Genomic DNA, 14,127 nt, shown 5'->3' on the forward strand with positions numbered 1-14,127 from the left:
ATGGTATTTTTCTCTCTCTTTCTGGCTGACTTCACTTAGAATGACAATCTCCAGGTCCATCCACGTTGCTGCAGATTCAAGGTGTTAGTTTCTGAGGCGCGCGCTGTCTCTTCCTGATGTGTGGAGAGTGTCTTCTGTGTCCTCAGGTGGCAGAGAGAGAAAGGTCTCTGCTGTCTCTTCCTCTTCTTCTAAGGACACCGTCCTGTTGGGTTAGGGCCCACCCTTAGGACCGCATACAGCCCTAGCTGCCTCCTTCAAGGTCCTACCTCCAAATACAGTCACAAAATCTTGTTTGGGGAGACCAGCCGGGCCTCAACACCTGAACTGGGGAGGGGGGCACAGTTCAGTCCATAACTGGGCTTGGGGGAGCCCTGTTAGCCTTTGCGGTAGGAAGGCGTCACTGCCTCTGTCGTAAATGGCCCTTCCCCACTAGTTCTAACAGCTGGTCGGAAGTTAGACTGTTGTTTTGGGGTTTTTTCTGTTGTCATTGCAGCCCATACTGTTGGGGTTATTTTAAAATATTATCTTCAGTTCATACTTAATATTGTAATTCACTTTTGAGGTCATATCGGGGGGCGAGAGGCTAATATTTAACCTCTTTACTACCTTGACATCTTAGTAATGGGATAAAACACTCCTCCATGACATGACCGCCCGCCGGCTCGCCGTCTTCAGCGCGGGCTGCCAGGCAGGTTACTCTGTTTCACTAGGTCGTTTTCCACAGCAGCTGCTTTTACCTAAAGAAACGCATGAAGCTTAATTTGCCAAAATTGGCCTGATGTTTAATTTACCAAATGTTGGCTGATCTGATACATTTGGAACCCGCTGAATGTGTCTTTTTCTCATTCCCCAGCTTACTATTAATTCATCTGTGTTTTCTCTTCCGCATGTTAAAGGTTTTGGTGTTTCTGTGAGACTCTCCCTCTGTCCCTGAGACGGTTCCAGATAAAATGTAGCAAAACTCATACTAAATCAGAAATACTAAATTACAGCAATAAAACAGAGCAGAGGAAGAGAAGTCTTAGTGAGAGTGCAGAGAACTTCTATGGAACTTGCCCCCATCCGCTTTGGCAAGTGTTTGGTGGGTTTGAGCCGGGGCAGGCGAGTCAGTCTAGGTGAGCTGGCGAGTCCGCACCAAGGAGTCAGGAGGCTAGAGTTCCCCTCTCAGCACTTGACCGCCTGTGCCCTGAAGCACACCGCTGGGTAATTATACTTGACCGTGTGCCTGCGTCACGGCTACCTGCCTGAGACAGGTGGGGTCACTCTTGAAGGTTAAAAACACTGAGCTGTACAGGTAAGGCGCCTCTACAAATTTAGAGAGCATATTATGATGCTATTTCGCAGCTGAGAAAGCAAAAGCACAGACGCCTGGATGGACACCCTGACAGCTCATTTCACGGCGAGGGCCAGCGGCGCGATGACTGGCAGAGGGGAGGGAGTGCCGCAGGAGAGAGGCGTGCGGGGTTTTGCGGGTGCTCCGGGCAGAGCACAGACAAGATGTGCCCAGATGTGCTCTGGAAGGACTATTTCCACCCTCTCCCTGCCCTTTTTCAGTACACACTAATCACGCCAGTAAAGGGCGCTGGAAAATATATCAGAGTTGTAATAATAATAATAATAAAACAACGACAACAACTAACATTTTTAGAGTTTACTCTGCGCCAGCCCCATTCTGAGCACCAACACGTGTCTTCCCATTTGGTCCTCACAGCCCTTTGAGACACGTAATGGTATTATCACCATTTTCCAAATGAGAAAACAGACTCAGGGAGGTTAGACAACGCCTGCAGCCAGGCTCGTCCCGGTATCGATCCTCTGCCTGTAACAATGCAGGGACGTTTCCTCTGTATTGACTTCCTCGGCCACTGTCTGCCGCCTATTCGGACCGTCGTGCCCTCCTGCAGTAGAGAGATTCTGTAAAATGTTGCTTTTGAAAATTAAGTTCCTTAGCAAAGAGGCATTGAGCACCTGCTGAATATCACACAGAGGGATTAACCCTGGAGGTGCGTGGAAGATTAAGATGTGGTTTCTGCTCTCAGAGCCCAAAGTCTTGTTTGGGGAGACCAGCAGGAACCAGTGTGTTATAGGGAAATACGGCCCTGTGCACACCGGCGCGTGCTCTCCTCCCCAGCCTGAGAAGCTGGCTGAATCATCTGAATGCGGTAACAAGAGAGAAGCCTTGATCTCGGCGAGGGTCTGCCAAGGCACCCACGTGCACGCGCTCCGGAGGGTGTTTGCTAAATACACTGCTGATAAAACCAGACGGACTCCTATTGTTAGAGTCCCACCCGCTTCTGAGTAAATGTAGTGCCTCAAGGATTACATAGGATTACATGGGGCTCTACTCTGTCCCCCAGATTTGGGGACTGAGAGCCAGAGACAAAGACAGAGAGTGGAGCGACAGGGTCTACCCTACTCAGACTTTTGAAATGGCAGAGGGGAGGCAAATAGATACGGCAGGTCTCTCAGGGTGCCCTGGAGCTGAGGGGGCGGGGGCCTGCGAGTGCCGGCTAAATTCCACCAAGACGTGTTGGAGGGAGGGTGATGGAGGCGAGGGAGGAGAGGCTTCACAGAGGAGGTAGAGACTGAGCGGGAACTTGAAAGATGAGCAAGTTGGGGGCGGGGGGCAGGTGGAGGACGGAGTGAAGTAGGAAGGCGGTCCAGGGAGGCGGCAGTATTGCCAGCAGCCCAGGGCTACAGAACAGCATGACGAGTTGGAGGAATGGCAGTTGCTCTCCGTGATCCTACGGGAGATCCTTTGGGCAGCAGCCTGGAGCTCTGACTGGTAGTGAGAGGTGGCAGGACCGGAGGGAGAGACGGGGTAAGCTGCTACAGTGGGCCCAACAAGGGATGATGCAGAATGAAGCCAAGACCCCAGGGAAGGAGCGAGAGGAGGTGCAGAAGGAGAGCAAGTTGGTTGTGGTGGACGAGAGAACTGGGGATGTCAGCTGGGAGTCCTGGTACCAGTCACTGAGCTGGTAACACAGAAGAAAGGGGCAGATTCAAAAGGCAAGACAGTGAGTCCTCTTTGCACCTGGCAGGCCGGGGGTCCCCGGGAGCTGTCCAGGAGAGACTGAGCGTGTGCTTTCGTTGCTCGCACGCGAGGCGTGTGGAGGGACCTGGCCTCCGCACTGACTGGTCAGTCTCACACACACTGTTTGTTGTAAAGGGCGAGGCCACTGTGATTGGCAGCAAAGAGATTTGTGAAACTTACACTCCAGAGAGACGGGGGTTGGGGGGACAGTCCTGACAGATGCGAGTCCAGCGCGTGTATTTCTGTACACAAGCAATTCTCCTTCCTATTTTAGTCCCGGGGAAACCCCCCTTCTCCCTCACCATCAGCTCCGAGCACAAAAAGCCAGCCCACAAAAGTCTTTCATGTTCATGCATCCTCATGTGCTTGTTACACGTCTTCTTGGCCCTTGAGATTTACATATAATACACACACACACACGCACGCACACACACACACACACACACACACACACTTAACAGGATTGAGGAAACTTACACTGACAGCAGCATTGTGTGACACTGGACGATTCATGCTGTCCTTGCCAGTGCTGGGTAAGAGTATTTCAAAGTTACTTATTTGCTAATTGCACGGCTAAAAAAATATTGTGTTTTATGTTTTAAATATTTTAATTCTTTTTATGATTATAATTTAAGTTGAACTTAATATATTAATGGATCCTCAAAGGAAATGCATGATCAGATTCTAATGTTATGTTTTTTTCTCAGCGATTTGCACCAAAATGCAAAATTTCAGAAGCGCTTAAATACTATAGAGTAAAAGCTGTTTTTTTGAGGCTCTGACCATTGCTCTTTAGTAAATTGAGGCTACCCTTGATTATTTCAGATCTTAATTTAAGATTTTATTCTATGAATTCTCAGTTTTCTAGTGTATGTTCTTTATATAACCTCTGAATTAATCTATGCCTTGAAATGCTCACAGCATATTTCTGTATTTGGGTTTTTAAAATACCATATGGCAAAACTGACTTTCGTTTTTGGTGTATAATTTTGCGAGTTTAAGTCTAGATTTCTGTGACCACTCACATAGAACAGATCAGTCTCCCCCCAGACTGCTCATACTGTCCCTTTAATCATAATCTGCCCCCTACCCAAACCACTGGGTTTTTTTCTCCTTATAGTTTTGTGTTTTCAAGAATGTCATAGAAATGTGATTCTATAGTATCCTGTTTTGTTTTACATTTCTTAAATTGCTCACAAGGCTAAACATTTCCCACATAAATAGTGACAGCTGTATTTTTTGTATTTTGTATGGTTTATATCATTGCCACTTGTTTAATTGGGGCATAAGTAGTGGGTTTGGGGTTTGGTTTTGTTTTTACAAATTTGTGTATGCTTATTCTATAAGAATGATGCCAACTTACTGTCTATTGCATTTACCATAAATATTTCCCTAAGTCTTTGCCTCTTTTTTTTTTAAGTTTAACTTTTTTAATTGAAGTGTAGTGATTTACAATGTTGTGTTAGTTTCTGGTGTACAGCATAGTGACACTCAGCCATAAAAAAAGAATGAGATAATGCCATCTGCAGTCTTTGCCTTTTCATTTTATTATTTTCCTTAAATGTCCAAGACCTTAGAAATAGTAACATTAATTATGCTGTACACCAGAAATGGACACATTGTAACTGACTATAATTTTTAAAAAGAGAAGAAGAAATAATAATATCACTTGACATAGTAATACCAGAGTTCTCTAGTGAGCTTGTCTGAGTCAGTCTTCCTAAATTTAAAAACAAATTGCAGAAGGTGTTTGTCAGAGCATTATTTCTATTATGGGAACACTGGACACAATCTAAATGTGTAAGTACCTGTAAGAAAGACTTCAGCAAAGCAGATCACGCATATCCTGCCTCTCAATAGGATATTATGCAAGAATTAAAAAGTTACAAAGATGGCATACTAGCTAGGACAGTTTTTATGGCGAAATATTAAATTAAAAGTCAAATATAACTGCGTACACACAGCATGACTATAGTACACACAACAAAAACCCCACACCCGTTCATTAAAAAAAAACTGGAGACAAATCCATCCAAACAGTGACTGCAATTTGCTTCTGTTGGTGGAACTATGAGGAGAGTTTTACCAGTTTTGTGTCTTTTCTTCATTTCATGATGATCACCTAGTCCTGTCACAGAAGGGGAGGACATTCTGAGTCGCTCGGGAATAAAATGCTACCTTTTGCCCTAAAAAGGCACCCCTGAGTTGAGGCTTTGCTGAACAATGTGTGCGGTGAAGCGCACAGCGCACGTTCTGCCTTCTGAATGTCAAAATGTCAGCTCCATCACTGCGACTAGACCTTTCGGAAGAGGGGCTGTGCTACCAGACAGACGCATGCGTCGGGCAAACCATCTGAATGCTCGCGGCTGAGGGGACAGGGCCAGCGAGTCCGGGCTGCTGATGAGGAGGAGGACGGCGGATGTCTGAGCAAGCCCTGTGGGAGGGGAGGGTTTCGCTCCTGGGTGCTCTGGAGCCTTCCGTCTGCTCCCCAGACAGACTCTCCCAGGTGCACGTGGAGCTGCTGGTGCCTGATTCTGAACCCAGCCTGCAAACAGCAGCGCCGTCAGTAAAGATCACAGTGGTTGTGACTCAGACGTTATGCGTCAGTGATCCCTCCAGGCTCCAGTCAGAATGAATCGTTTACCTTCACTGGTGTTGAGCGAATCTTCGAAATGTCCACATGTGGTACATACTCCCACGAATGGTTGTAATTCTGGTGATTGTTCCTGAGGAGCGGAGAAAGACAGATTAGCCTGGAAGTCCTCCCTGGCCCAGGAACGGGGGGGACCTCAGAGAAGTTTTCTCCAGAGAATTCCCAGTTCTTAGCCAGACTGCTGCCCAAGAGTTCTAAGCACAGAGGGTGAAGGGGGCCCCTAGAGACAACCTGGAAGCACCTGGCTGCTAATTCTGCAGTGCGATGCGTACGGAATGTGTTTTGGTGGCGAAGACCATCCGACGAGTCGTGATGATTCCACAACCGTCTCCTTTAGTTGAACCCGCTGCACTGCAGGAAATTGAGACTTTCCTTCCTTTCCTTCCTTCCTTCTTTCTTTCTTTTTATTTTTTCTCTACACCAGACATCAACACATTGTAACTGACTATTCTTCAGTTTAAAAAAAAAAAGAAAAGAAATGGGGACTTTCTTAATGTCTGTGAAATTAACAGCAGTTGTCAAGATCCCCTAATGTGTCTCTCTGTAGGTTCAAAAATGACCCAAAGACCACCAGCGCTCCAGAGGACGGGCGGTCTTTTATGGCGCTGCTGGGTTCAGGATGATGGCGCCCGGGTTTCCAGTTGTGTTGCTGACTCTCACGTCTGGGGTCCCGTCATTCCGAGCAGTTTTCCTCCTTAACACAAAGGTGGAAAAGATGGTTGGCGCTTTCTTGTTGATACCTTTGGCTTACGTAGGAACTTTCGGGGAAATTCATGGGGAGAAATGAGTTCAAGAGACAGAGGAAGCAAGGAAGTAACTTTATCACTAATCCCAGCTGATGGTTTCAGATTAATGGGACCTCGTGGAAAAGTAGGGTGAAAAAAATAAGGGGGAGGGAGGCGTTTAGTTGAAGTAAGTGGCCAGACAAGGACAGGCAAGAAACAGGAGATGAAGAATCAGACGAGAATCCTGGAACTTGCAGCCAGCACTGTGGTGACGTTCCCCTGTGTCTCCAGGAAAGTGTAGTGGTCAGTAATTTGGCTTTTATGAAGTATTTCGTTTACTCTTCCACAATAAAGTGCTGTTTTATGGTGATGTAAGGTTTTTAAGGGGTTCATAATATTTAAAAACCTATTTTATATATATATAACATATGTACGTGTGTGTGTTTATATAGAATGTCATCTCCATATATATGTATGTGTATATGTGTGTATATGTGTGTTTATATATAGAATGTCATCTGCACATATGTGCATGTATTTGTGTGTATATGTGTACGTGTATTTGTGTGTGTGTGTGTGTCTAAAGTAAACAGAGATCAGCTGCTAAGTAAGCGCCCCGAGCCAGGCCCCTCACACCCCTAAACAGCCCACGGAAGAATTCTGTGGTGTCATGTTTACCCGTGTGAGTCAGAAGGGCCTCACTCTTTATAGACTCATTTTGTTGGTGTGTGTGGTTTCCCGGGGGCCTACCTGAACGGTAGAAGGGACTGAGATGGTGGCGGCTGCCGCCCCGCCCGGCAGCTGTCGGACCAAGTGCACCAGACTAAGAGTGGGACGCAGGCCTCAGCGCGCCCACTCCCACAGGCCCCCCTCTCTGGCGGGCCGGCCCGCCCGCGGTGTGGGGCGAGCCCAGAGCGTGGGGGGCAGAGGGGAAGTAACGCATTTGTCTGAATGGAGGGTCGAGCCCTGGGGGGCTCTGGCTGTCAGAGATAAAGCACTGGGTAGGTGGGGATGGGACACCCCCACAATAATGTGTCTTCTAGTCCCCAGACAGTATCTGTTTTCTGTTGCTTTGCAGGGAGCGACCATGTCACCATTTCTTCGAATTGGTTTGTCCAACTTCGACTGCGGGTCCTGCCAGCCGTGTCAGGGAGAGGCCGTCAGCCCCTACTGCGCCGTGCTCGTCAAGGAGTACGTGGAATCGGGTAGGCCTGCGAGGGCGCCGGGGCCCGGGGTCGGGGGGCGTGCTGGGAGCTGGGAGGCAAGGCCTTCCGCGGCCTTCGAGGTCATCGGGTTCAACCTCATTTTCCAGCTCAGGGAACTGATGCCCAGGGGAGCCAAGGGCTTCCTGGGGGGCACGTGGCTTAGTGACAGCCTCTGAACCAGGCCCGGGCCTCCTGCCCCGTGCCCTGCCTCGCGGTCCCGTTCCCGACACAAACGAGGGAAAGGAGAAGCGCGCCGAGGACGCCGTGTGGGAGTCGCTGAGGGAGTGGCGTGCGAGGAGAGCCAAAGCAGAACGCGGCGGCGGGGAGCCTGGCTGCGCCCAGCGCGTGCAGGCGGGTTGAGTCTGCACGGTCTGAGGGCCAGCTCCAAACACGGTCTGCTGCTGCTTCGGCGAAGCGTAGGTGCCTGCTACAGAGGATGTGTGATTAGCCATTAGAGTCCAAATTTCAGAAAACTTAACCTTTTTGTTTACTAAGACCCTGGGTGAGTGAAAGAATTGTCATGCTTTGTCAAATTTAAATGTTCCTAAGCAGTCCGTGGTGAGGGGGAGAGGGTGACTGATCTGAGATTCCTTTATGGATTTAGATCTTTCCATTAAAATAATCCTGTTCTATCCAGAATCTCTACACGATCACTTCATCTGCTGCCGCTGCCCCTGTAGTTTAAGATTCTTACGGATTTTCTAAAGGAAAAGTGGGAGGAAGTTGACACCCCCAGGCCCTCCCAGCCTCACCGCCTTCCCCGATTTCCCCACACACATTTATGGTTTTAGCAGACACTTTGTAGGGAAGCCTGGCTGCCACCGATGCAAGGTCACAGTAACAGCAGGAGCCATTATAATTTATTGATATAGAAAGTATTTATGGGGCGCCTACTGTATGCTGGGTCAGAAAAGGTGCCTTTCCTTTTGACCTTCTTTCCTAGCAGAGGAAGACGGGCAAGAAACAAAAGTACCATCTGGTGAGTCATGTGAAGTGAAGCCATCAGAGCGGGGTGGAGGGGAGAGGAAAGCACTGGGGCCAGAGAGAGAGACGGCGAGATACTTGTTTTGTACAGAGTAGTCCTTTAAGGGAGTGACATCTGCAGATGCACGGGGAACCTGATTTTGCAGCTGAGAACCTCTAGGTAGATTTTCCAGCGCAGAACCCTGCGGTTCCAAGTCCTGCTCTGTTGAAGGTTAAAAGACTTCTCCTCCGCGGTGGATGCCCTCCATCCTTGCGGCCACCCCGGGCACATCAAAGCGGAGGACTCCATCTGATCATCTCGATTTCCCTTCCGCCCAGATTTCTCTCCCGTTCAGTTGAAAGTGAGATTGGCACTTGCTCCCAATCTAAAACCTTCCAAATGTCACCGAAATCTTTGAAGTGTGAAATGTCTTGAGTTTTTCAAAGCCACTTTCAACTTAATGGGTCTCCTGGACCCAGCTCCCTTTAGAGCCATAGGTCTCACTGACATTTGCCTCCTGAGAGCCTTTTTTAAAAAATTATTTCTTCTTTTTCTTTTGGCCTTGCCTTTGAACTTGGTCTGATCAGCCATGTGGATCAAGAGAACACGATAAAATAATAAAGAAGACTTTATTTTTTTCCAAAAGGTTAGCCTGTGGAGTTCGGAGGGTTTTTGTTTTTGATTTTGTTTTCATTTTGTTCTGGAAAGAAATCACCCTGAACGTCAGAATTCAGGTGTCGCTCCCGTCGAGTTTCAGCACGTTCCAGTCTTGAGGGTGGAAGGCTGCGTTTTACATGAAAAGACAACAGAACGGGGACAAACTGGACACAGAGCTCGGGGTCTGGGAGCCTTTGAAAATGGTCAGACTCACTGGAAACTGTAGCATCTTGAGTTCTGGTCTTCTTTTTAAATGATTACAAACCCAGTGAATGAAAGTGTGAGAAATGTGGGCATTTCTGTGCTTGGTCAGAGTGGGGAGAGTGGTTATGATTGGAAGGAATGATCAGGGATGACTTCAAGTCTGAGGACGTAAGATGCTGCTACAATCATTAATATTGCCATTTTTGTTTTTTAAGTCCAATCCCCGGTTAAATTTCTTTAAAACAAGCCATGAGAATCTTCGCCTTCCTGTTCCATCCTCCATATTGTCCGAGTTTGTACCTCTCTTAGCCAGGTTTACCTAAAATTTAGTTTCACCATATTCAAATCCTTTCATGCCCCCCGCAAAGAAGTAATTCAGCAGATGCTGGCTGCCTGTTCTGTTTCAGCATCGTGCACTGGGGAGAGAGGACCATCAGGAGTCAGAACTGCTCTGTTTCCCCGCTTCACACGGATTTCTCCCTTTTGCTTTATCAACATCTCTGAATTGCTAACTCTGTCGCTTAACATGCTTATGATCACAAGAAACCAAACACTGAAACATGGCCGCAGTTTTCTGCGTCTGAGATGATTAAAGAATAAATAGTACAGAGGGTCCATGATGGACGGAAGACGTGGCGGCCCTGCTTCGTCCCACCAGGAAACGCTTTCCCAACCACCTGGTGGCGCCGGCGAGGCTTCCTTTGAGCTCTGTCATCCTGACCTGGGTTCCTGGCCTTGACCCTCCCCGCGGCTCCCACCGGCCTGCAGGTCTACGCTGGCTTCCTGTGAATGACGATCACCACCCCTCTGGGCTGCTCCTCAGTTTTTGCTTAGAATGCATGTTTTATACACAATGGACCCTCACTGGAGAATGAGAAAGAAGGAAATAATGGCTGTGATGTTTTCAAGGTTCTGCCTCTTAGTAGATGTGTGTCAAACGGAAGATTTTAAATCCCTTTTTAAAGGAGCACTCGTTATAAGCCTGAAATTACGCCTCCGTGTCTTTCAGATCAACACACAGTGGTTTCATAGCCGTTATTTTTTTTACTAGATGTCGGTGAAATTAATCAGCCATGGGTCCACCCTTTACAGATTAACAAGGGAGGACCTCAAAACGCATAGAAGTGTAAAACCTGTTAAGTGTGGGATCTAGGTCCCTGAACCCCACCAGACACACCAGGCTGAGCTCCTGGGTTCTTTGTATTTGCTCAGGGGTTCACACTCAGAGAGAAGCGACTAACTGTTGAACAGGAAAAGAACATTGCCAAGACACTGTCAGATTTTTGTTGCATAAATTATCCAGGTTGACGTTTAAGTTTCAGTGCATTGCCTTGCATGTAGACCTCGGAGCTGTCTCATCCTGTCCTATGGTGGCTCTGACTCTTTTATGCATTATTTTTGTTCTTCCCAACAGACATGTGTCCTAGAGAGCAGGGGGAATGGGGGCCACTGTTGAGGTGAACTGTTCCCCAGAGCCGGCTGAAGGAGCAATGAGAACATGTCTTTCTGTCCCCAGAGAATGGGCAGATGTATATCCAGAAGAAGCCGACCATGTACCCGCCCTGGGACAGCACGTTTGACGCCCACATCAACAAAGGCAGAGTGATGCAGATCATCGTGAAGGGCAAGAACGTGGACCTGATCTCCGAAACCACCGTGGAGCTCCACTCTCTTGCCGAGAGATGCAGGAAGAACAACGGGAAGACGGAAGTCTGGGTAAGAATCCAAGCCGGGGGCTCTGTGTGAAGTGTGTGTTCCGTTAAGTGATACATGTCACGGTGACTGAAGCCCAGTTCAGCATTTCGGTGTCACCCCAAAGGGACAACGCACGGGCCTGGAGTAGACTGACTCCCCGCCGCTTACTCATGTTTGCTAATGACGGTGATTATTCACTACAGACTCAAATCTCTTCAACTCTTACATAAGGGAAGACGGTCTCTTAGACCATGGAGAGCTGGTACTGACTTACAACCGTTAAAGTAAGCTTGGCAATGTCACGAATCCCCCCTAGTGTGGGAACCTAACTTTCGTCCATTTATCAGGATACCATGTAGATTTCTTCATAAGAGAACTCACGTAAGATGATGGGTATGTGACTGAGAATGTAGAGCAAAACTCCATTTAGTGTTCGGTCTCTCAATCCCTCTAATTTTTTTTTAAGCCAGGATGTATTCACTTAGCTTGCTTTGCTCTAAAAATTTAGTACAGCATACACAGTCCGTGTTACCACACCAAGTTTTTGAAAACTTAAATTATAACTAGGTTGGTGGCAAGTGTTTAGCAATATTAAAGGGAAAAGGAAAATATGAAAGCATAAAAAAAATTCAATGAAAATTTCTGGGGTACAAAAATTAAAGCAAACATTCTATTAAAAACTGCTTTTGCATGATCTAAAACCCAGAAAACGTTTTCAGATGCCTGCACCATTTATGCAAGGGCAGAGAATCTTAACTTTCTGCTTATTGCTTCCTGTAACTCTGACTTTTTTAAGAACTCCAGCCGAACGATTTTCAAATCAGAGATTTCAAAATGGGAATGATACAAGCCTAAAAAGTAGATTTTTGTGTTAGCTGCATATTTCTGACCTCAAAAAAGTACTTTCCAGGAATATATCTTTATCTATATCTGTATCTATATCTTTGCTTGTGTCGCTAATCTTTAAAGATAGAGATATACAAAGATGTTTTTTTCAGGTTCCCATGCTTAGATGTGTTTGGGTAACTTGGTTGAGCCGAACCTGTTGGGCGGTTCCTCGTTCGCGGGCAAAGGAGCGTGGGAGCAGAACTCCCCCTGGGCAGCTGCTTCTGCGAGTAGGAGGAGGTCAAATCACTGGATGACGTCACGGTCACATAGGTTTGCAAGTTTGTGTTAAAGGTTTACACAAACCAGGAAGGTGAGCGGGTGAGCCTGTAGCTGCATCAGAATCACGGGAGCATTTGGCGAGGCTCAGAGAAAGAAGAGAGAAACCAGAGAAAGTCTTCCTCAGTGTTTCCGCCGTTCCCATGTGTTTTCCACCTTATAGTTTTTTTAAAAAGGGAAGCGTCACTAAATCCCAGTTTTTAAAGTACCATGCTGTTTAATTTCCTTCTCAGTTAATGAAATGACAATTATTTTAAGAATTCTTTTGTAGGCATCACTGACAAACAGGTTGCTTTTCTATGTTCATCTCTTAAAGTTGCATTTGATTTCTTGCCTAGACTTTTTCTGATTTTTATCCTTACCAGACTTTTCAGATTTTTGCATTCTGGGATTATTAAGACATAAGCCCTTGGTGGCCCCCAGATCCTCACTGAATTAGCGGCAGCCTTCTTACATTTTCCATCTTTGTTGTTTTCAAGGCTATTTCTTAGTTCACTTTTATTTCTAATGTTTGAGGCGCAACAGGTTGCTTTGGGCTCATAGTTTCCTTTGCTGCTATTGAAATCTGCTTTCTTAAAATTACTTTCTGTATCTTAAAAAAGAAAAATTGCGTTCTCCAAGTGGCCGCTCAGCTCCGCAGACACCGTCCAGGTTCCACACACTGAGGTTTTCCTTCTGCTTCCCCAGGGTTTTCCCTGTTGGCGTGTTTTTCTCGTCCTCACTCTCAAAAACGTGATGGAATATGACTGTTCTGGGGATGTTACTTTTCCAGCAGCTAACTGGTTTAATTTCCTCCATCACCACTAATTCCTGAAAACTGATAACGCTGCAGTCCCCTGGTACTGAGTTTTTGCTGCTCCCTTTGGGAACGAGTCCCTCGTCCCTGGTCTTGTAGTTTTATTTTTGCCTCCATATTTATTACTTATTCCATAAACCAGAGACGATGGTATATACCCTTGATATCAAAAGCACGTCCCTTTTCATGACTCTAAGCTTGCATGAAGGTGTGTAGTTAACCAAGCAGCACCAGCTTGTCACGGCATAAAATTCCAGTAGTAATGCTGTGACTTGCTTGGCAAGTCTCTTATGTCAGTTGCTCAGCGATCTTTACAGGTCTGGTGATGGGCACAAGGTCACACAACCAGTGAATTATTTAGCCATGATTCGCATTCAGTCCTGAGTTCAGAAAGACGCTTCTTACTGTTTCTGGTTACCCATGGGTGTCATGATCAACAGTGACCTTCTGTTTACTTCCCTTGCTTTTCGGCCATAGTGTCATGGTTTAGTGAATTATCGATGGCGGCCAGGCTGTCTCAGATTTGCCATATTCCCCCTTACGTCACAGCACATGATTTCCTGCACCATCTCCTAAAAGGTCACTTTGGTCCCTGCTACATGATGACACTGAAATATATTTTGTATCCCTTCCAAGAACAATCTGTAATTTCCCTTCGCAGATTATCAGCCACTTCCCAAAGGAAAGGGTCCCTCCTTGGGAAAGAGAGAGGCCACTCCTGTTTCATTCCCTGGAGGCAAGTGTGTGCCGGTCCCCTCAAAGCAGAATTCCTCTTTCCTTCCAAAGGGGACCCGCTCGTCCTCCGAGTGAGCTGGTCCCAGCATCCTTGATTCTCCTGTCGCCATTGAGATCTGAGTCTGCCCTGTCCCGGCTCTTCAGCGCAGGGCGAGGGGCTCAGCTGGAATCTGTGTTAGGATTTGGTTTCTTCCTAAAGGGAGTTTAGAGCTCCAGCTCCAGTTAACGAGCTGGTGAGGGGCTTAGTAAAAGGACGGCCGCATTCCCGGACGCCGTGCTGTGCTGGTGAGACCAC

General features: G+C 47.1%; 1 protein-coding gene across 1 annotated transcript in view; it reads left to right on the forward strand.

Moving 5' to 3' along the window:
• The window catches only part of PRKCQ (protein kinase C theta), a 131,320-nt gene that overhangs the window by 41,357 nt on the left and 75,836 nt on the right, over positions 1 to 14,127 (forward strand). Inside the window, exons 2-3 of the mRNA XM_072954996.1 lie at positions 7,491 to 7,617; positions 10,959 to 11,158. Of these exons, the coding sequence (XP_072811097.1) occupies positions 7,500 to 7,617; positions 10,959 to 11,158 (318 nt within the window). The 5' untranslated portion in view covers positions 7,491 to 7,499. The remainder of the gene's footprint in view (positions 1 to 7,490; positions 7,618 to 10,958; positions 11,159 to 14,127) is intronic.

Source organism: Vicugna pacos, chromosome 35 (genome assembly GCF_048564905.1).
Source record: "Vicugna pacos chromosome 35, VicPac4, whole genome shotgun sequence".
Taxonomy (NCBI): Eukaryota; Metazoa; Chordata; class Mammalia; order Artiodactyla; family Camelidae; genus Vicugna; species Vicugna pacos.